Source organism: Triplophysa dalaica, chromosome 15, assembly GCF_015846415.1.
Source record: "Triplophysa dalaica isolate WHDGS20190420 chromosome 15, ASM1584641v1, whole genome shotgun sequence".
Taxonomy (NCBI): Eukaryota; Metazoa; Chordata; class Actinopteri; order Cypriniformes; family Nemacheilidae; genus Triplophysa; species Triplophysa dalaica.
In genome coordinates this window covers 13,078,209-13,101,952 of record NC_079556.1, presented here as the reverse complement: position 1 = coordinate 13,101,952, position 23,744 = coordinate 13,078,209, and the positions used below count along the sequence as shown (strand labels likewise).

Sequence of the window (23,744 nt, the reverse complement as noted above, 5' to 3'; positions counted from 1 at the left end):
GTTGAGATGTGAATACATGAAATAATGTAAATAGGAATTTATAGAATACATTAATTTTTTTTGGGGGGTCTAGGGGGAGGCTAGTATTTTTTTCTATTAAGATACCACCTAGTGTATCAGTTTGTAAAAACCTCATTGTGAGGGAACAAGGATACCTTTGACAAGGGTTCAGAACATCCAGAACATATTAGAATCATCAGTAGTACAAGTGCCTCACACGTTTGTGCAGGTACAAATAACAAATACTGATCTAAATAATTCACTTAAGTTGCAAAGTCTCCATTCCTGAACCAGCAAGTTGCCTTAAATGGCACTGAAGAATTTTGTTGCCACTTGTAGCTTAAAAACAGTGTCTGGACATCATAAAACAGTCACTTCGAAGCCCTCACTATCAGGACTTCTCAGAAGACAGCATGAAGACCCCTTGGACATCCTCCACGTCTGTAATAGAACATGAAACAAAGAACATGGTCATTTAGAAAATTAAAGCAAAACATGAGTAAAAAAAACACACTACATTTACTTTGTCAATGGCGTGATTGTGTTAATGTATAATTTAAAATAGACCAAATACTTTAATGACAAAGTTAAAGCATCATTCCAGTAACGCAATTCCATCATGCTCCTGTCTCAAATAACTTTTAATTGATAAAACAGTCCCATGGTGTTTGCAGGCTGTTAATTTTAACATTTTGTACATTTTTAATTATTACTGGTATTACAAAAGATTTCCATTTAAATATAAAAATACACATTCGACACAACAATTATTCGACAGGTCAAATATTGAGTCAGCTCATTTATTGAGACACAGCCATTGTTTTAATGTTAAACAGTGGTTCTCAATCTGGGGTGGCCCCAAAATGGACCCAGGGGAGCCACAGTTTTTTTGGCATTATATGAAATACAGAAATTTGCCATAAATCTTATGCAATGAATCATCAGACAAATAGGACCACTAACCAGAAGCATTGATGCTTCAGCGTTGTATAAATTTAAGATTTGTAGTTTCTAGATTAGTATTTGGGGGGGGGGGCGGGGGCGCGCAAAGCTATGCACTCAACACAGAGGGGCCTTACAACGAAAAAGTTTGAGAACCAAATATTGTGGTACTCTAGCTGTATCCAGTAATGAAAACAGTCACGGGTTCAACAAGTGAATGTGATTCATATGTAATGCATTCGGCACTATGAGATGAGGGGGCCTATCAAACGAACGGATTTAGAGACCAGATCAGATGGCCTGAAACATTAAACATATTTGCTTTTTTTGCTATAAAAAACTCTCCAAAAAGACAAAATTGAAAGTCATATCATTGGTTCAATGCAAGGGGCTTCGGAGGTGTCCTATACGCCAGTGGATGGTACAGGTTGAAATTTTGATCGCAAAGATTAATCATCTTGACAGGATAAATCAGGCTGTCCCGATTATTTACGTTTCTATCAACTCGTCAAATTGGTTGTTTTTACCCCAGTAACTTTCACCAAAGTCACGTATTCCCTGCTGTCAGGAATTAGCCAACTTACTTCATTATGTGGTACACACTGATGGAAGTCAACCATTTCTGACACTAACTTTTCTGATCTTCTGCTGTAGAGTTGTCTGGGGATCTGGGAAAGGAATAAAAGACTATCATCAATCTTGACCAATTTTCTGTGACGACATGCCAAGCAAAGCAGAGACGATTTTGGCACTAAATGGTAATGCAGACTGTCAATACTTTGAAGAGCAAAACATCTGTTGCGGGAAAAAGTTACTGATTATCATTAGTTTGGACAACTACAGATGCACTCATCTTAATGAGATGCAAAACACATGCAGTCAGTTATTTCTAGTATGCTCATAGGAATATAATGCCTTTATGTTAGGTCTTGACTGGAATAAATAAACAAGGGCATATTTCTCTTTGTTGCATTATATCAGTCATTTGTTTATTATTTGATAGAAGCACAAGTTTACCAAACCTGTCAGAATAAAGAATAAAACGGGACTACTGTATATTAATCATATATTTTGAACACATACATTTGATTTCTCAAACACCTTAGAAATTCTAAAAGGAAACCCTAACCCATGACTTGAAAATGTGTTTTTATTAAAAACAACATTGTACAGTATTGCCCAGTTGTGAGAGTACTGATGCATGGATTTTGCTGATGTGCTCTCGAGTCTTTATATTCATGTGTACACAAGGAACAAACTCAACAAAGAGCTGATTCACAAGAAGCATCTAATCTTATGCTGAATTTACAGATTCTATATAGTCTTGTTCATTGCAATGAAACAGCTTGTTGTATTGTAACTTCTAGACGTTTCTCTACATTTAATTTACAAACCCATTAAGCTAATTGTGTTTAATAAAAGGAAAGCCTTCTATTCTATATCAGCTGTTCAGTGTTTTCCTCAAAATGTATTTGGGCACTTACTGTACTGTACATACTTTACTGGCATAGTGGTATAGGATGGATTTATATTTTCATGGTATGATAACAATAGTCAAAAATACCACAGTTTCACGATATTGAGATTACAGTTCTGAAAAGTCATTTTTTTATTTACTTTTTTAATTGAACACAATATACATATTTTTAAGAAACATAGAATATTGAGAACAATAATAAACATTTAAGCTTAAATAATAAAAAAATAAGTAAATTAATTCTGTGCTGCACACAGCCCGATAAATTCACCTTCCTTCATGTTCCGAGACTTGAAAAAGCAGCTCATACCACAAGAGCAGTATTATGGATTTTTTTGTGGTTTTGAAACCGTTACTGTTTACTATTTGCATTTGGAAGCAAATAATATTCGCTAACAGTCTCATGGCAATTTGTAACTACTTTACATTTCAGGATACTAGGAATATGCTTTTGCCGCAGTGACAGTTTAGGGTTGTGTTTAGGAATGGACCTTGACTTTTTTTTCTAACAATAAAAAAAAAAATACAAACTTGAATGACAGACATCATATGAAATCTCATTATATTGTCACTTTGGATAAGAGATGCATTTGTCGACATTAGGTTTTGCTTAAAGAATTAATTTATTTTATTTTCTACTTTCAATTGGTCCCAAGGTCATTTTTTATGTATGCATGTTACATGTAAACGTCAGTTTACAGAGGTGCACCAACAGAAGAACTACAGGTGCAGTTCATTACATTAATTATGGACGTGTTTCAATTCGTCTAACAATTGGGAACTGTCCTAGTACTTTTGCCTTTAAAATATGTATTTTTTAAACAATTTCAAATAATATCTTATTTTATGATATTGCATTGTTTTAATATTATTATTTAGCTTGACATTTTTTCCATCAAAACAAATGTCATTGGTTTCGTTTATTGTTTGTAGTGTAAAAACTGTTCCTTAAGTGTCCAAATACTTTTTTGACCAACTGTATAACCTGGCTTTACTTTGTTAGCATTACAAATATAACCACTCTGAAAACAGAAGATAAGTTGTATTCTTCATAAAATCCCCAAATATGACATATAGATTTGATGAGAAACTAAATGATGTTATTAATGTTAGTACTGTACAGCTCATGAAATTGATCTGTTTGATTAGATTATTAGTACAATAATCTTGGCTGTACACTTTACCTCAATACTAAGCTGTATACTTTCAAGTGATCGAAAAGTGCCTTGGCCTGAGTGCTGTAAGGAGCCTGAGTCAGAGCTCATTGGACAGAGGATGCTCGACACATGTGTTAAGACCCCATCATCATTCTCAAAAACTGGATTTATTCTCATAGTATTGCCAATGGGGAATGGAGATTGTGAATGCCTATAATGCAAAGGAGATTAAGTCTTAACACCAGTGTGTTCAAAACAGCCCAAACCACTGCAAATCCAATTCTGTGAAGGAAAATCAAATCTGAAGAAATGGAATGGAAAAAAGCCCTTCTTACACAAGTGTCATGGTCTTTCTGGTCCGTATACATTTCTTGTTAATGAAGATCAAGATGCCTATCACAGCACAAACCACTGAGAGGCTTCCCACCAGCCAGGCTACGAAAAGGAGAGGGTCAGCTGGCACTGACACCAGTTCGTTGCAGCGTTCTCCGTGGTAGTGCCAGAACTGACCTACAAGACATCTAAAAGTGGTTAAGAGAGAAAAGGTTAGAAGCCGCTATTCTAGCACCACTGTAGAATCTTTCGAGGTTCTACTGGTATAAAAACCTGAAAGATGGGGTCATTTTAAAGATGTGAACAGGAACAGGCATGGAAATGTAAAAAAAAGGCCAAGGAAGAGTCATGGAAAAATAGTTGACAAATAAACTGTAGATTTTTAGTATAGAACAAATTTGTAAAGATGAATAGCGAAAAAAAGAAACATTGTATCATGAATATTGTTGTTTTTTAGTGTTTGGTAGTCTCTCTCTCTTTATAAACAATACAAACTTAATAAGCAAATATCGGTCTTGGCCTTTCTGTAATATACCTAGGCTACTTGACTAAAATTTACACAGAGACAATAAGAAAAACGTGGGACATCTGGAGGAAGCGCAAAGTATTGAAACACAAGATATGTGCATTTATTTCGCTCTTAAACTGTAAATTGCAATGACGTTAAAGTGCAACTGCGAGTGAACAAGATGTGCTGCTTACTACTGTATAGAGGGAATGCACGTGTCGTCACTTTACCACGTGAACACCACGTTAGCACAGAAAACGGGACTAAAACACGCAATTATTGCAGAAATTACAAGCAGCTGGACTCGACGGTTACGGTCGCTTACGATTACGGCTTCGCTGCGACTTAGGCCTACAGAGGAATCAGGAGTTCCTGGACACTAAAATGTTGCGCGTAATTGCATTTCCTGATATTGTAAGCCGCCATTTTGCTGAATGTCTTCCCACCCAGGAGGGCACGCTCCGACGTGGTAAAGTGACGACAATTGCATTCCCTCTGTTGTTGGCGATTTGCTAACAGAAGTGAGCATCACTTTGACCTGCTCCCGTCCGAGGGCAGAGCCCAGGAAATAGGTCCTTAAACGGATGTAGGCCACTGTCTCGCGTTTGCTTTGAAACTCCCTTGTTGCAGGAATACTGACTGACCACCAAATGTAAACTGAACAAAGCTCTGTTGCTTACGCTCTGCTGGGTGTTTATCAAAATATTCGCCTATACAAATAAACACAATTAAACATATTAACTTAAAAATAGTAAAACTATAAACTAAACTTGCACACACTACTTCCGATTGCATATTTATTTTACTGATGAATATTTCTTTTTACTGATCATATTTCTTTTGCTGATGAGAAATGTGAAATGTATTTCAGCAGAGGTCAACAACAGTAGGTACCTTAGGCAGGCGACTGTCAAGTGTATGTAGTGTTTAACATAGGCCTACTGTATTTTTATCTAAGAAAATAATGCAAATACTATGTAATAAATCTCAATAAAATGGAAGGAAGGAGGCGGGAACCGGAAGACATTTAAACAAACATTTAATAAAGTAATAATAGCCGGCGGCCCCTCACGGACGACCGCCGGCGCAATAACATTAACATAAACATAAATACAAATACAAACACAAGTTCGGGCCCGGTCCTCTCTCTTCGACGGTCCGGTCGCTCGTTCCTTTTATATGCTCCCATCTCCTACGTGATTCGAGGCCGGTGTGCGCACAGCTGGCGCTAATTCACAATTACTCACCGGACTCGAACCACGGTCTCGCCCCGCCTACTCTACTACATACTGTATCATACTGAATTTCAGCCACATTTCATAGATTTCAAAGTAGGAAAAATGCCTATATAAATGTCTTTGTTCTATGGCAGTTTTGACTACCAATAAGACATTTTCCCTGCATGGTAGTCAATGGTGGCCAAGAATTATTTGGATACAAGCATTCTTCCAAATATCTTTCTTTTTGCTGACGGATAAGAGAAGTTAGTTAGTTAGTAGTATAGGCCTACATGGATATTTCTCTTCAGAAAGCCGCTATTAAAACCATGGAGCCCTGTGGAGCGATGGAAGCACTTTTTGAAGCTTTAAAATCTCATCTCCCATTCCTGTTCTTAAGCTAGGAAGATCCAGGATAAGTAGTATTATAACATCGACTGTCTTCGTCTGAAAGAGAAACGTCATATACACCTAGGATGCCTTGAGAGTGAGTCAAAATTTTGTTTTTTCCCTGAACTATCCCTTTAATAAAATGCATTTATTTATTTATGTTTAGTTCATATTTATTTTTTGGTATACTCAATAATTATTTGCTAGTTTATTTCTAAAGCTTCTTAAATTTGTTGTAGATAATTACTGTACATATGATGTTCTTAATAGACAAAATGCTGTAAGTAAAGCCATTGACTGAATTGGTATAAGACTGTGATAGACTTAGCATACCTGCAGGTAGCTCCATGTTCTGGTATGATTTCACACTGGCCTCCATTCAGACAGTATTCAGGTTGTAGGTCACAGATGCTCATACAGGGAAGGCCATCCTCCGAAATGTAGCCCGGATCGCAGAGACACTCGGCCTTTATGGTTAGCGTGTTAACCACGCATCGGGAGAACTCATTACACGCCATAAACTTACATGGATCGGCTTGATCTGCAGGCCAAGACAATGATCCCTAATTGGTTTTAAATGGTCAGATAAAGACTCACAGACTTGTGACTGCATAACGTTAATGTAAATATCTACTGTTGTTTACTGTTCCTAAACAGCATCCCTACCTGAATCCACATCCACTGACTGGGAGTCAATTTCCATGTCCAGCCTCTTAGATGCGGCATTGCAAAAGTCCTCAAGTAAGCAGTGCATCCTCTCCGTAACGTTGTAGGGAACAGGTCTGGTTAATTTTATCTTGCTGTTCACCACCACACTGCCATTCCTGAAGTTCAGGATCTCTAGCTCCTTAAAACCAGTCAGGTTGGACTGTAGATATGGGAGGAGCTGGGGAAAAGGAAAATGAGTGAAAATGAGTGAAATGATGATTTTTCGTTGGTCATTGCCGACTGGTTTATTGTGGGTAAATGTGATGTGGCGTTGATGCAAAGCTTTCTGGGATTGTCAATTCTAAAGCAATTCGCATCGATAGCTTGAGATTCGAGATGGGAAGATTTCAGCTGGTGTCTGTCTCTCATCCCATTTCAATATGCAAAACCTTTTCGACGCATTTCAGTTCGCACGAGGAGGGCCAGTAAGAGATAAAGACGGTTGTTCGGGAGAAATAGGGCGTAGCAGCTCAGTCATCCATCTTTACTCATGATTTCAAGAGCCTGATTGCACCAGTCATGCGCTTGAAGACTTGAGAGTGTGATATATTTCTAGAGACATCTAAGTTATTAATATTCTGAAAATGTGCATCTCTTTAATGTGACATGCATATTATTCAGCAATGCTGATCATTTTCAAGTCCTTACAGTGTTTTGGCGTTAAGCTTATTTAATTCATTAAACATTTAATTTCATATAGAGTTTTACATTTTCTGAAATAAAGAAGAGTGAGTGATGATTGGTCATGCAAATCTTGTTTGCCACATTGCTTTGGTGTCGTAGGTTTGCCGTAGGGAAGGCTTTCAGGGGCAGGAGGTTAGAATGCTGCAATATCCCTGGGCCTTGCTTTGTCATTGATAAAATATTCTTGTCATTTTAACACGTTGCTGTGAGATTGCTGTGAGTGTTGCTAAGGTGTTCTAGATGTTTTTTCTTTTATTTCATTGGTAATTCGGTCAAAAAAGTTACGACATACCTTTCCTCAACTTTGTTCATTTATTTGCTGCAAAGTTTTCAACTAATACTATTTTGTTCAAATTTCTAACCCTGAATATAAACAACAGTATTGGCAAAGTTTGTACTTAACTATACATTGAAATTGTCAAATTCCGAAATAGATATTTGTGTTTATGTAATATATGTGCATGGCGTGTAAATTTATATTGTATATACAGTATGACAAATATTTACATTATGTATAAATATGAGTAGTTTATTTGCAAAAAACAGATACATTTTCAAGAATCATGTTTTTTTTGTCATGTTATCATGTTTTATTGTGTTAGTTAGCTGTAGTTTTTGTGACTTATTTTTAAATCAAAGCAACCAAACAGCTGTTTGATTGATACTACTGGGAATGTACAATAAAAACATCATTTAATAAAAAATAAAGCTTAGATATCTGTTTTTGCAAATGAACTCTTCAAACTGTATAATAATTTTCACTCTACACACACATATATTAAATAAACACAAACATTAATTCTGAAAACGATTACTTGCTACTTGCTATAAGAACAAAGTCAAAATGTATACAGTGATTTAAATCATTTACCACTTAACCACTTCAAGGTTAGATATAGAACATACACCATATAGAATCAAAGCATGAATAATATAGTCCAAAAGCACTTTTTTTGTAAATTCAAGCATACAATTGTCTTACTATAGCCTATACAGTGTAGGCTTGCTATAATGTCTTCTAAAAGTAAACAAGTCCATGTCTGCAAACCGTCAGGTAATCTGTATTAGGAGGTAGAGCTGATCTGCCAATCAACCTCTCACCTTTCAGCCAGGGCAGAGCAGGTGGGACTCTTTCCCACAGGACATGCTGTGACTCAGAGCTCAGGCCCAATCAATGTTACTGTCTAGCTGATTCCAGTGTCACGACCTGTGATTGCCACCGCAGGACAGAATGATTCAGCTAATATATATTGAGTAACACTCACACACAGATAAGAGAAAACGCTAAATAAATTATCGCAGAAAGCGCCATTGTAGCAAATCTCACATTCAAGCACACAGGAGTGACAGTTAGACCTGTATCTACTGGTTTATTTTGGGGTCTTTTTCAGTTCTGTTCTACAATTTTTGATGATCATGTGCTAACTTTGCATGAATGCAGAAACTTTAGTCCTCCATGTCCAATCAAGATGGAAGCTACACAAACCAGTAGAGACAGGAGTAATGAGAACGCTATTGGGATGAGAGGCTAAAATCAATGTAAATCTAGTAGAGAACTAAAATATTACTGCTGTCTCTAGAAAAGCTCCCTAATCGTTGAAATATTAATGGGCAGAATTGAGGAGGAAAAATCAATATTAGTCCTTCAGAATTTTTAGAACATAAATATCCATAGTGATGAAATTATTCTTTACTGGCCCATTTATGAATCAATGAACTAACTTTATGGCTATTACACTTACCAGAGTAGCTTCTAACATGAATTTTAATGGTTTATTTGAGAATCCAAAATGCAGCACAGTTGTTTATGTCTTAAAACCCATGTGCAGTACTAGTTTGGGCAACCACTTATTAATGGAAATTTTGTTTTTGTTTATACTTTCATAAAAAAAAAGAATTGAACAGAACAGAACACGTAGATGTTTAAATTGATAAGAAACATCTATGTTGACTAATACGAAAGAACAGAAATGATTTTATACAAATAAACGCAACAAGTCTGTTTCACGGGGATCCATTAGGAGAGCAATTCTTTCAAGTGCTTCTACTGTATTAGGTTTCTTCTAATTTATACCAGTCAAGACTCACCACATTTAAAACACTTAAAACTGTCTATCCAGTTGGCTAGCACATATGCCATCATCTCAGAGACTCCATTCAGCCACAACTGTACACAAACAAGCCACAAAATCAAGTGAGTGTTGCCTTTATTATAAATGATTTATTAAAATGTTAATTTCATATTCCAAAAAGGTGCTTTGTCTTCATTAACATAACACTCTAATAAATAACATTTTAATGTTAACTAAATGTTTCCTGCAAGAAAATACCAAATAATTATTGTACCAACCTAACCAACCATAGCTTTTATTTAAAGTGACTTTCTGTGTATTTGAGTTCCTATACATTTGATCAATTCATGTTCATGGGAATAAAACCCATGACCTCTGTGTAGCATGTTAAACTAGGAACACAGTTTGGAAAAAAGAATTAGAAAACATCCCCTGGGGGATTTTTTGTGCTCTGTGTTTTGGTTTTAAGTACATGAAGGTGTACATGTAATTCCTGTACAAATATTTGTAAATGCAAAATTTGAGCATTCCGTGAGCACATGGTAAATATAATTAATATATGCACATATTCAATGCATAGCAGTTTACGTATCCACTGAGATCTTGACAAAAAAGGTAACAAAAGTTGAAACTAACAAAATAACTGTTTCAAGTCAAGCAAATTATTCTGTTATTAATTTCACTTAGAATACAATTCTAAATGAATTGCGCCCGCTGTACAAATTATTCGCATGCAATGTCTGCTTGCTTTAGAATCTCATTCAACAGAGGAATTATTCATTTGAGATACACACCACAAAATCTGAGCTGAGCACAATTTGCATTGCACAAATGATAGAGACCGATTTTGCAGGATCGGAGTGCTAAATTGTGGAGAATGCAAGAGGTAACAGTACCTTGATCTGCCATACTTGCCATGCTATCAATCCACACATGAATCAACTCTTTAAAATGTAAAAATTGATAGCGTGTGGCTCGTGAACAAGATGCAGTTTTATTAATTGAAATGCACAACGTTAGCACAGCTGTTAAGTGAATTCAGTGTTTTGGTAAGTGTCGGTTAGAAAAATGATTAGATATTACTCTAAACTGTAATCAGAATTCATAATTATTTTACGAGGTGTATGAATTTGTATGAATTTGTATGAATTCGTATAATATTTTTTACATATTAATATCATCTGTTTTTGCACCAGTTATATTTAGGTATATGGGTGGGGTTAGGGAAGGAGCTACGAATTGGATTTTCCAATAATTGTACAGTTTTGTACGATTTACATCATACGAATTTACCACCTCGTAAAATCGATTTTCCAGGTTGAATCAGTAGAAAGCTATTAAAAAAGATTGCAGAATTCAGTGCCGAGATAAGTGCCAAGAACTCGCAGTGAATTATTCTATTTCAAGTTCGGGAGTACAGATGTACCGGTATTGAGGCTAATGTCCTCTGTTCTCTCACAGTCTGTTGACTAGAGGCCTCAGGATTTGACGAGTCGCTTGGTTGAGAGAATTGCCTCTAGTTGGAAGAAAAACAGCAGTTTTACAAGATATAATCTATAGTACATTTGAAATTGCCTTACAAGGTTCCATTTCAGGCTTAGATGTGGTTTTTCAGTCTAAATTGAAAAGTAAGCTTCAGAGAAAAAAGTCAGAAAGACTCGCAAACTATCCCAGTACAAAATGTAATATATTTTTTCTCCGCCTCCTTAACCCAAGAGCTTTATAGACAAAAAACAATGTTTATTTTCAAAAACACTGTTCTCACAAGTCCCTGAAGACAGATGACAGTCCTTATCTGTTTAATTGCCCGCTCATGCACAGCAATGGTGAATAAAAGGCTAACAATAAAATGAGGATAAAAAGGAATTTAACAAGAGAAGGTCAAAGACAAAAGTGTGTTTACCTACCAGTTCGAGAAACGTGTTCTCCAGCGATTTGTACTCGGGAGAGCTCTTGTTGAAAAGATCTTCTGAAAACCTCAAATTAGTCACACGTAAGCTAAAAAACACAACTAACTCTTTGGCCTGGTTAGAAGCCATCATGGAAGGAGTGGTGACATAGTCCAAAGGAGGAGCTGAGGATTGTGGGTATTCATCCAACTCTGAAGGGAGCCAAATCATCTCGACTTTTTCATCCGAATGCTCAACATCATCTTGCACTTCTTTATCATTTTTTGGAACAACTTTAAGTTGGGAAGGTGAAGTGGTCCAAAGTTGCTGTTCCTCATCGTCCAGGAAATTCTCAGGGGTCACATGTGAAATGAGCCCTTCAGTGGGAATCAGCCCTGAGGGAATTGACTCGGGAAGAATTGGTTTAGGAGTGGTAAGTCCTTGAGAAGGCTGTACATGTCCACTGTGGTCAGTTGTAATGGCCGACTCTCCGTTCGCCATCGAACTAGTAGGGTATGAAAGTCCTTTGGTAGGAGTCTCCGTAGGTTCAATGTTGCCAATTGTGTCATTTTCTTGAAAGATAGCATCTTTAGGTCGCTCAGTGGGGGTTAGGGATGCCATGATTGATGATGTTGTTTCTGCTGGAGAGGCCTCTGGTGTCATATCAATATCCATTTCGGGCTGAGTTGAAGTAGATGCTTTTGCCACTTCAAAAGAATCGAAGTCCACTGATGCATCTGTGGCAACAATTTTCTTTCCAGCCATCTTTAATAAGTAATCCACTGTAGTGCTTCTCGGAGATCCTTGAATACAAAGAACCAGTTAGAGAAAGCGTCTTTGAAAATGCATACAATGTGAAATTACATTAGTTCTGTTTTAGTAGGCTGCCTATCTTTGAAGTCTTTGAAGCGGATGCTTTTGTACAGAGACTCACTATTCGCTGCAAATTTGAAAGATTTACCTTTTGTCCCTGAAGTGTCTTTAGTGATTAGACTTTGTTCCTTTGAATCCTCAAAGTAAGGTCCGCTGATGAGCTCTGTGGCTTGCTGCCATGTTATTGCTGCCAATGTGGTCACGTGGGACGATATGTTGGGTACTTCCTGTGTAATGATTGTTGCCATTTTTTCGCCAAAGTTTGCTTGAGTCTTACCAGGGCCTAGTTCTCCAAAAATTCTAGTACTTCCAAAAGGGGTTTTAGTCTCTGTGGATTGTGTAATAATTTCCTCATGTAAAATGCTTGATTCTTCAACAGCTGAAGTTCTGGATGTACTGTTCTCCTGTTCCTCTCCTGCTGGTGAGTCTGTACATATTAGCCACATTAGATTAGATAATTGTAGTCTGCATAGAGACTTAATATCAATCGTATTGATTTTGTGTACCGGGTTCGAAAGTAAGGGAAAGCATGTCTACAGGTAGCGATGAGGCTTCAGTTAGGGCCTTGGTCACCATGCTCTTTAGGACCTCCCCAATGCCAGATTCATCAGCTGGGCCCGCATCCCCTGAGATCCTCGTGCCATCAGTCTCAAACACTACTGCATAGCGCACAGCTACACCTCCAGACCTGGTCAGTGTGATGAAAGGAATTATAAGAGCTGTCACATTGACATGGTCACACTTACTTGATCGGCTGTCTTAAAGGAACCGTTAACTCAAATCTGTCATTATTTTATCACATCATGCACCGTGAATAAAAAGGAAGCCCTGCTCTTTCCCGCACAATTACAGGTTAAAGCGACCACTTATGCACAAAGAGTATACTAGGATAGTTCAACCAAAAATGTTCCTTTTTTGTATCATTTATTTACCCACATGTCATTCCAAGAAATTGTCTTTCTTTTTTAAGAACATATAAGAAGATATTTTAAAGAATGTTGGTATCCAAACAACTTAACCCCTGTTGACCGTTGAGACATTTCTCAAATTATCTTCTTTTGTGTTCCACAGAGGAGAGAGTCATATTTTGAATGACATGAGGGTGAATAAATTATGAGTTGATGACAGAATTTTTACTTTTGGGCGAACTTTCCAAACTATTGTATCAAAATGCTGCTGAATAAATTTGTTCATTGAATAGTACCAAATCATTTTATGGAAGTCGTGTCGCTCGGTAGCCATGTTTGCAAGGCCTCTGGGCAGCTGTTAAGGTCATTGCAATTCCAAAGTCTATCTACTTGAATGGGGGAAGGCAGACAATTCTAAAATCGTTGGCAAAATTCACAATTAAACGTTTTTTTTTCGGATCAAGAATTAAACATGCCATGAACTGTATCATAACTTTAATTTGCTAAGCTTAAATTGCACCCAAAATCACCTTTTTCGAGGTTGCTTCATCTACTGCCCCTGCACACTTGCTAGCAAGTGCCTCACGATTGATTGACGATTGGCTCGTTTTACTGAAAGGCAGGACTCCCTTCGCTGGAGCAGCCATATTGACCGTTGCATTCGTCGCCATTCATTGTAACGGAAGTGGCGCATCTTGTTAATATTAATAACAATATCTTTGCTTGAACTAAACAGCTTGATCAGACCAATCTGTGAACAGGATACACTGGCTAAAAACTATTTTGTCAGCAACCAAAAACTTGGGTTGTTTTTGAATAAAACTAAATTTTATTTTTCTTATTCCACAGAAAAGCATCCCAGTTTGGAATAATTAAGAATACACGACATATTAGTAGTGTATGGTAGTGTTTTTGCGGTGTTTATCTCCTAAATGAATATGTGTTGTAAATGACACGGACGAGATAATGATTCAAATTAGCGTTTTGAACGAGTTGGTTAAATGATTCATTAAAGGCAGGGTGTCCAATTTCCGCATTACGCTTGTTTAGACAAAGTTGGGCCGAGTACAAAAACAACCTATGAGCCAATCAGCAGTAAGGTGCACAGTGCACAGGATGGACATTAGTCGAGCCGATTGCTGACGAAAGCAAGATGGGGTAGGGGTTTGTTTGTTTTGGTGATTTATACATCAACAACGGCTAAGAAAAATCGAACACCCCGCCAGTGGAAAATTGACGCCACGTCTTAGTTCTGCATTTAAAGTAAGCCTAATATTTCCATTTATAAAGACTGCTGTATCAATGAAATTTGTTCCACATTTAAATTAGTTCCCACTTGAAAAATGATCTTGTGTACTTTGGTATTTACAACAATAAACTACTAAAACTCATAGGCACTAATGTTTTTGAGTCTTACCATAGTAAATATTTAAGTATACTACAGTATTTGCTACAATTTATCCAATAACTACTGTTAATACAACAACATATTCCAGAGCAAAGTATAATACAGTTTACTATAGTAAATGTAAAATGTTTCATCTAAATCTGTGTTTTTTGTATAGGTTTTAATTGCCTCAGGCATATGGCACAGCATTGTGATCCTACTTGGTATCGAGATACTTCAGCTGGTATAGTATCATAAGACCTGTTTATGATACCGTAACAACCCTAGTTTAGGGTAGTGTTCCTGTAATTATATTAATTTACGCTAAGGATTATCTATTTTAACGGCAGTAAGAACACAATATCCATTGAAATGGGCTATAATTGTACAGTGATTATAACACAAATGTTCTGAATGCAATATTTCTTTAACTACTTACCTCAAAATGCCGCTGTGAGAAAGAATTACCCATCCAAAAACACAATTTTCAAGTTCAATAGACTGTATTATCTGAGTGAATCCCACAGTTCCACCATCAACTCACCGGAATCCCACTACTCGAATGTCTTTAAACCCGGGAAGCTTGTCCAAACCATGCAGGATCTGAAAAATAAATGTATTCAAAGAACATAATATATATTAATCAATAATTATATAATTCGATCTACATACTGTATATAACCTCAGTTTATGGATTATCAGACAATCTGCCATGTGGCCATGTTAAATCTCTTGCCCTTGTTTGAAGTTAGTAGGTCTTTCTTTGGATTTTATTCACCCTTTTAGCTTCTTTTAGCAAGTTTAAGTAGTAAGACAAACAGTATTAAACATTTTTAAAATGGTTATTAATCATTTCAACCTGCTTGTGGAGATTGTTAGTGAAGTATTCATATTGAGGGCTGTTTGGATCCCTCAGTACTGTGTCATAGGCAGGGTCTACTATAGTCACACTGAACTCTACAATGTGCTCAACCGGCTTCTGAGAGACAACATCTGGTGCTCCAGTTTCCTATCAGATCAGAGAATAGTCAATTTATTTGCTTCCAACTTCATCAGTGTGTTAAGTGCATATTCTAAAAAGCACGAGGTAGTAGCCGTACCCCGTCAGATTCTGTGATGAAAAGCTCCGCGTGACTCTTTGAACCTGACATACGAGAAGTCATTAGTCAGTCAGTCACATTTTTATAAGATCAACCAATATTCTTTCTATTCGGTGAATGGTAAGGACTTACATTTCTCTCCCGGTGCAGGTGTGCGTGCCCTACAAATAATTGAAATGATGTTGAGAACCGATGAATCAATTCAGGAATGATAAATGCAATAAAATGTCATTGTCCTCGAAAGGAGGGTTGACAGCATATAAGACGGGTATGTTCGTGTGGCTCTAACACCCAAGCGTAATATATCTGGGCACAGATCCATCGCATTAAAGTGGATCAGGTCAGAGAGCAATGTTTAGCTAGGCCACCAAATATGAACAAACTTTGTTTTTAAAGTACAGGCGTGAAAGATTTCCCAGTAGTCAAGTGACCTCATTCATTTTGGGGTATATGCACTAAATGAAGATAGTAAATTCCATACGTCATACTGAAGAAAAACGCAAATCTTTTGGATTCTTACCTCTCCTTTCCGGCTTGAGCATTCACTCTCTGTAAATGATATAAACCTCTTTGAGAAGTTATGAAAAGAAATGTACTTATTATCAGTTTAATCATTATGGCACAGTATTGGGAAAGAAATTGAGTGTGATAGCAACAGACTTGATGCATATACTCACACTGGCTACCATGTCAAGATGCTCCTGTGTGCTACTAAAATTCTGGGCCAAATCTTCCATGCAAAGCGAGTCTCTCTGACAGGCGTACACCCACTGCTGGTACTCGGTGGTGTCAGGAACTCTATCAAGAAAGATCCGGAAAGCCTCCCACACAGCTTCTTGACAAACTGTTAAATATCATGAGAATTATTTAGGGATGGCCAATACCATGTTTAAATTAAAACTCAAATATGACCAGGAGCACAGAATATAAATAAAATATGTCAGGAGGTTAGACATGAATTGGCTGCACTGTTGACAACACTGCTGTTTACATTAGAAATGAATTGACTTGACAGCTGACAACAGGGCTATTTACGTTTATTAAATAAAATGTACGACTTTATAGACTATAAAATATGATTCTACCTTAAAGTCATAGTTCACCCAAAAGTAAATCATTCCATCATCATTAACTCAACCTCTTGTCATTTCAAACCTGTACAACTTACATTCTTCTGCAACACAATAGAATATATTTTGAAGAATGTTGGTTGCCAAACAACGGTGGTACCCATTGACTTCCATTGCTTTTGTGTCTATACAATAGAAGTGAAAGGGTACTGCCGTTGTTTGGTTACCAACATTCTTCAAATTTTCTTCTTCTGTGCTTTGCAGAAGAAAGAAAGTCATGCAATGACATTTAAAATGACAATAGGGTTAATGATGACAGAATTGTCATCTTGGGTGAACTAGCCCTATCCCTTTAATATGCTTGACATTAAATTCCATGCATAAATCAACCTTTAGATGAAAATATCATGTTTTTACCAATGTTTTTTATCATACTGATAGGTCAGAATCCTCAGATGTTAATATTTTATGGTTTAAATACCTGTGTAAGGTCTCAAAGTTTTTCAAGCAAAGTTTTTTCCTGCTTTTAAAGCAAAGTTTTGCATAGTCATGTAATTGAATTGTCAAATCCATAACGGCCCATGTTACTCATAATTTTTTGAACATAACTATTTTATGTTATATATGTAGTCATCTCTTCTCCATTTGTTGGGTATTTTTTGCTTCTGGTGTGTACATTCGAAGAGTTTGGTTGCAAAATGAGATAACCCTGTTTTTAAAATCTTTCAAAAAACATGTTTTTATTTTGTTATCATGTTTTTATTGTGTTTGTCAGCTGTATGTTTTAGTTATTATGACTTCAATCAAAACAAACCAACTGCAGTTTGATTGATATTAATTGGAATGCACTCACATTTATCTCATTTTGGAAGCAAACTCTTCATTTTAATTCAAAGTAATATACAAAGCATGTTGTCTCTCAAAAACCTGCATCCTTTTTTGTCACATACATAATGCATTAAGCAATGATTTTTTTCCATTTTAATGTAGAAAACTCATATTTTTCTGATGTCTGGACTCTTGTAAAATATAAACAGATGTTTCAATATATGTAATAAATACATTCTCTAAGAATATATATTTCAAGTTCTTACTTAAAAATGTCATATCCATAACCCTGGAATTTCGCATTACACTATACCAATTGTTCATTATAATTTCTTTAGTTTTTTGCATCCTCCCAGTTGAACTGTACCTAGGATTAATATACCTAAAGTATATTTTCATTTTAACATAATAAAAGAGATATTGCTGAACACTGTGTGAGTAGATAAAGTTGTGTGCTGAGGGTGTTTTTTTATTTCACTATCTTTACCTCATTGACATAGAAGCTTTACAGAAGAGAGGGGTTTACTGAATGACTCACACAAAGAGGGAATCAAAGAGACGCCTCTTTCTATTTAGACTACTTTTATCTATACTTGATTCCTCACCATTTATTTTTTTTGCTTGGCTTGATCTTTCTTTTCTCAGAAGGCTACAAACAACTGGGGAAGTTAATTGTGATTTATGAGGATGTGAGTTGTAGTAGCCAAATTTGGTGCTGATGCTCAGTGTTAAGTCCCTTGTGGTGTTTAGGGTAAATATTGGGTTACCTCTCAGTTTGTAGTAAGCTTTATGGCTGGTGATGACCTCCGCCATGCTTTCCTGTGGGCACAATTTCACCCCTGTACTTAATGTCGCTGATCTCTTTGCTCGAAACCTATCCAGAGCAAATGAAACTCTGGCGTCTCTTAGCTGTTTGTTTGCCCGTGGGGTCTCGAGGAAATGCCTGTACTTCACATTCCTGATCCCAAGAATCCAGTCTTTTGCATTGAGTTCTGCAAAAGGAAAAACAATGTTATGTGTTTATTGTTAAAGAATAGATTTGCTTTTGCAGAGGACAGTTAAAGAGTGGATCATGCCATACCACTTACACTTAGTTACACTCAGTCAGAGACCATTCAAAACCTTTTAAGGCTATAATTAGTTTTCTGAATGAACATTTGATAGGATTAGGCTCCCTATGTGAACAGTAAGTTAAAACACCATTCATGCAGATGTTAAGCGCATTCACCAGAAAAGTTGGTGAAAGGTCAGCTTTGTATTTGTAACCTAATTATGTAATGTTTTTTTTTCAGTGTAAACATACAACTGAAAAAGTCAATAAGATTCTTAAAATGCCTTAAAATAAAGAAATGTATAATGATTTCAGTAAATGTTGCCAAAGTAAGACCCTATGACTAAGCTGGCACCTTAAAGTCGACCTATTTATAATTTCCCATCACCAGATGGACTTAACTGTTATACAATGACTTGTGGCCCGAGTTAGTGGTGAGTTCACCAGCACCTGAGATCATTAAGATACTTACACCTGATGTTTTACTGGTACCAGTCTATTTACAGACTAAGGTGTTTCAGACTGGAAGAAAGATATGAGTTATGGTACAGTTCTTGTCAGGTTTAATTGTTGGTCAGGAATATGCTGTTTAATAAAAAAAATTGCTAGCGATGTCAGAAATATCTGTCCCCCCATTCAAGTAGATAGAACTGTTGTCTTGTTGTGATTAAAATAGCTGCCCGGAAAAGTTGAGAACATGGTCGCATGTGGCATGACTTCCGTAAACAGACTTTGATTACACTCATATACCTACTGTACCATAAAACAGCAGAATTTTTTTTATTTGTCCCTTTCGAGAGCAGCGTGAACCTTTTCTATGCTTTATTAAAAGTAAAAAAATAATTAGTTTACAGAGCTGTGGCATTATGTTACATAAAAGAATTAGGGTTGCGGAAATACAGGGGCTCCATTGAAATTAGCCAAATGTTTTGAAAATGGAGCATTGTGTGACCAGCTGGTAAACTTCAGAGAGCTTCTTAAAGCATTAAGCTCATGCTAAGCCTGGGGCTCCCTCAGACTTCAGTGTACCACACTACAACTCATAGATTATCATAAGATTAGTTTATAGACAAATTAACATTAGCAATGCAAAGTACAATGAAGGATAAAAGTGTCTTTGATGTTGAGTTGGTAACTATAGAGCAGATAAAGTATTTGCTGAATTATAAAAACAATTAACTTTCCTTAAAGGGGTTATATTGCGCAAATATGTCTTTTTCTTTATCTTTGGTGTGTTGTAAGTTGCCCATTCATGTATAAGACATGTAAAATTGCAAAAATTAAAGTGTTGGAACAATAGATGCATTCTATCTAAAAGCGAATGCTCACCCAGACCTGGCTGAATCGCCTTGTAACCACACAACAAATCTACGTCAGTTCGTGGTATGCTTTGACTAAGACCAACCAAATGTATACGCAATAAAGTGAGCGTACCTGTCAATACAATTGCTTTTGAACCTGATGTTCCAAATATGGTGAGAAGCGTTATATTTTCATCACACCCTTGCAGTATTCGACCAATCACTATGCACTGGTTAACTGGCCAATCATAGAACACCTCGCATTTCAGAGCGATGAGCTTTGTAAAAAATCTGCGCGTTTTAGAGAGGCGGGGAAAAGAGGAGATACAAACATGCACATTTTGAAAATACTGCGTTTTTTTAACCTTAAAATGTGTATACACATTTCATTACATCTAAAACAAACGATAATATTTGTTATAGCCGTGTCATATGACTCCTTTAAAGGGATAGTTGACGCCAAAAATTGAATTCTGTCATCATTTACCCAACCTAATTTGTTCAAACCTCCCAATTGGCATACTATCCGTCTTAAATAGTATTCGAAAATAGAAAAAGTATGTCCCAAATCGTAATATGTTGAAAAGAGTATTCCAAAGATTACCGGATGGTCTACTACTTCTGGTAGAAGTTCGAAATGCAGAATGATGCACACTCTGACGGCTAATATTACCCACAACTCACTGCGAGTAGGCGGAATTGGGTAATTATTAAATATAACTAAAGTAGATATAAATAAATATGAGTTAACATTAAATGAGAGAGAATAAGTTAATAAATATGGAATGAAGAGCTTTATTTGAATGTGTGTGTCAGTTAATGGCCACAATGTTGTCAGGGCAACCACGGCCAATTCCTTTTCCTGTTAGTATGTTTCAGTGCTTCCATATTGTTTTGCTACACACTAAAATGTATGTACTTTTCTTTGAAAAAAAACAGTACAAACTTTTAGTGCATAGTATAAGCAGGCAAATTGAGATGTTTCACAGTGAGAGAGAATGTTAATGAGTAGTGACTGTCTCTCAGTGGCCATTTTATTTCATATTTTCCATACAATGAACAGAAATAGAGAGCGATGGTACAGTATGTTTACAACACAACAATGTACTACAAATTATGTTGGCTAAAATATTCATGCCAGGCCAGTAGTTGGTGATGTCAATTTGAAAAGAACTAAAGGAGGATGAAAATGTATTTTTCACAAATTCAGGTTTCTGTTGTTTACAAAGAGATGATAAAGGTACTGTTTTCAGAAACTTGGACTTTTTTGCATTTGAAAATGGGCTGTAAAGGAGGGCTAGTCAATTATGACAGAATTGTTATTTTTGTTAAACTTGTTAAATTGTCCAGACATTGTAAGTAGCATTGCTGGTCAACCTATAAATTGTGGAATCCCCACCAGGTTTCATATCTCGTTTACAAGATGTACAAGATGTACAAGATGTACAAGATGTACAAGATGTACAAGATGTACAAGATGTAAACAATGGTATATGTGTTATTAAATATTTGTTCAACATTTTCTTTCAGTAGGTGGTTAGTTGTATCCTATTCCAGCAGGTGTTAAATAACTAAAACAGGAAGTTCTGGAGAATACTAATCCTTACATTTTCCAACGTGGTCTATAGCCTACCACCAATAAAATTCTAACAAGAAAAATCTGTCATTCTGTAATGTAAATAATGGTCATCAAGTATGGCTAATGATGTTCGATTTGTAACAGTTACGCTGTAGTTGTAATTGATCTAACTGTCACCTTGTCACATCACATTGGGCCTTCAGTCTAATTATTTTTATAGGACAAACAGACACCTTGGCCCAGTGCCACATGTGGACCTATTAGCTTGAGATGTTTGTAATCGAAGACATTGAGCTTATCATTGGCAGAAGATCTCAATGATCTTGTGTGTTTTGGGGTCAGAGAGCATCTGACCACATCAGGACACAAGCCACAAATGAGCAGGTGAAATGCCAGTGGTACAGATAATGTGACTTATTAGCACAGATAAACCAGGGTTCTGTTCTTTTGAGATGTGTGAGTTTGCCGAACACATATGCGGGCATTAGGGGCAACAGTACTAATTGAGATGTGAGAGGCCCCGCAGCAAAACTACACGCCAGAAAAGATTAGCGTTCCACACAGCCACAAACAGAATGCCTTTTGTTTCTCCCTCTCTAATGAATTCAGCCAGAGGAAACTGTATCCAAACAAGTGGCATTTGAAACCTGCATGACATGCTAGTTTTTTTTACGTTTTACATTCCGAAATAGCAAAATAGATGCGAATGTTTGGGTTTTTTGTTTGTAGCAAGTATATTATGAAAGTAGCTAGCACATTTTGATTTTGTTTTGTGCAAAACCTTTTTCTTCACAAATGGGCAATTGAAATATTAAAATAGTCCTTTAGCTGCTAAATAGAATAGCATATTCACCCCTCCAATGTTTTAGGACTCTAGAGGGGAGAAGATGCTGTTGTAAAAGACATAGAGTACAGTGCACTGACATATTACAGTACAAAAGTTTTGCTGTGGTAGATTTCAAAGATTGCATTCGAACAACAAAACTCGATAGTATTTGACCGAACTCTTTTCAATACAGGCTTACCTTTGATTCTGCTGGCTTGCAGGGTAAACAAGACCAGAATGAACAGGGATCCGGTTTTCAGTGGCATGTTGCAGTAGGTCACGTCCTTTCGGATGTAAAGTTGCTCATTTGGAAAGAAAAGAGAGTTGTCGGCATTGATTTATCTCACATCCTGACAAGAAAGTTAATTTCCAACGACTGTGTGTCCAGGCATCCATGGAAGGGACTGTGTATGGGCACTAAATTGGGGGGTAATCCTGACAGGTTCTGCTTAAAGATTGGGTCCCCGGGGATAGTGGTGGTATGTCCCTGAGGCAGTTGGTAAACTCAAGTGTGCTGAAGTTGGTGGAAGACGCCCTCCGGGGTATTAAGGGAGGAGTGATAAGGTTAAAAATGTTGCCTGTTTTTTAGTCTAATCTCTTTACCTCTTACTGACACTTAATCCCCGTAGGCCCACGTGGTCCACTATCCTCATCCTGTTAGTAGCCTTCTGGACCATCATCTGTTAGCAGGACACCTCCATGCTTAAATCCACAAGCGTACATGCTCATTCTCTTTTCTCCGAGTTCGCCCCGTATCTCGATCTAGCCCACTCAGTACAAGTTTCTCAGCCCTCTGCCAGTTTATGTGGGTGCCAAGCGGCAACACTGTATTCTACTTGCCCCTGTTTGGCACATCAGGCTCTGCCCTTTCTCTGATCATGGGGCCAGATCAGTACACTGAGTGTGTGTTGTCGTACCCTTGTGGTGCATAATGGTCCCATGCTGTACTGCTTGAGCTGGGAAGAGGATTACTCACTGCCTGCTTATTAAATTTCACAGCCATAAATAAGTCTCCACAGCTCAAATGTAGACTTTCCACAACGGCGGACTGTACAGTACACGCTGAATTTCCAACTTTTAAGAGATAATGAGAACAGGCTCGTGGCCGTTTGTAACAAGTCGAATACCCTAAAGAGATGAACATTTTAATTATTTTTACCTTTTTGAGGTTTTCGAATTAAGCTGCTCATTTCGCAGGTGCTCAGAAAAGCATTTATCCTCAATTACATCTAGAAGCGTGGCTTAAAATATTCATAAGGCTTAACTGCCATTTGGAAATAGAAATGTTGATGATCATGATTATCTTTAATGTCTTCAAAGAATTGATTAAATGTATTAATAATAACAAAACCACAAACAAAGATGCTTTGAAAGATTTATAATCATACTCTAAAAGCTGCTGGTTTGTTTTTTACCCATGGCTGGGTAAATGTTGGGTTAAAAA

The 23,744-nt window shown here is 36.8% G+C and overlaps 1 protein-coding gene across 1 annotated transcript; it reads right to left on the bottom strand.

The window, feature by feature from the left end:
• Positions 1-135: 135 nt before the first annotated feature.
• Positions 136-23,061, bottom strand: impg1b (interphotoreceptor matrix proteoglycan 1b). The gene is made up of 18 exons (XM_056767402.1): positions 22,500-23,061; positions 18,311-18,535; positions 16,323-16,489; positions 16,166-16,194; positions 15,778-15,806; positions 15,646-15,689; positions 15,405-15,554; positions 15,090-15,148; positions 12,757-12,938; positions 12,339-12,677; positions 11,396-12,180; positions 10,915-11,004; positions 6,691-6,910; positions 6,358-6,565; positions 3,912-4,097; positions 3,604-3,787; positions 1,527-1,610; positions 136-441 (listed from the first exon to the last, which is right to left on the bottom strand). The coding sequence occupies exons 1-18, from the start codon at positions 22,564-22,566 to the stop codon at positions 361-363; spliced, it is 3,129 nt and encodes a 1,042-aa protein (XP_056623380.1). The 5' UTR covers positions 22,567-23,061; the 3' UTR covers positions 136-360.
• Positions 23,062-23,744: the final 683 nt, after the last annotated feature.

Excerpts from the sequence above, each read along its gene's own strand:
- impg1b (XM_056767402.1), bottom strand. The coding sequence starts at position 22,566 with ATGCCACTGAAAACCGGATCCCTGTTCATTCTGGTCTTGTTTACCCTG. Across the intron at positions 16,490-18,310 it reads AGCTTACTACAAACTGAGAG|TTTGTCAAGAAGCTGTGTGG; the intron begins GTAACCCAATAT and ends GATATTTAACAG. Across the intron at positions 12,939-15,089 it reads ATTCGAGTAGTGGGATTCCG|GTCTGGAGGTGTAGCTGTGC; the intron begins GTGAGTTGATGG and ends CACACTGACCAG.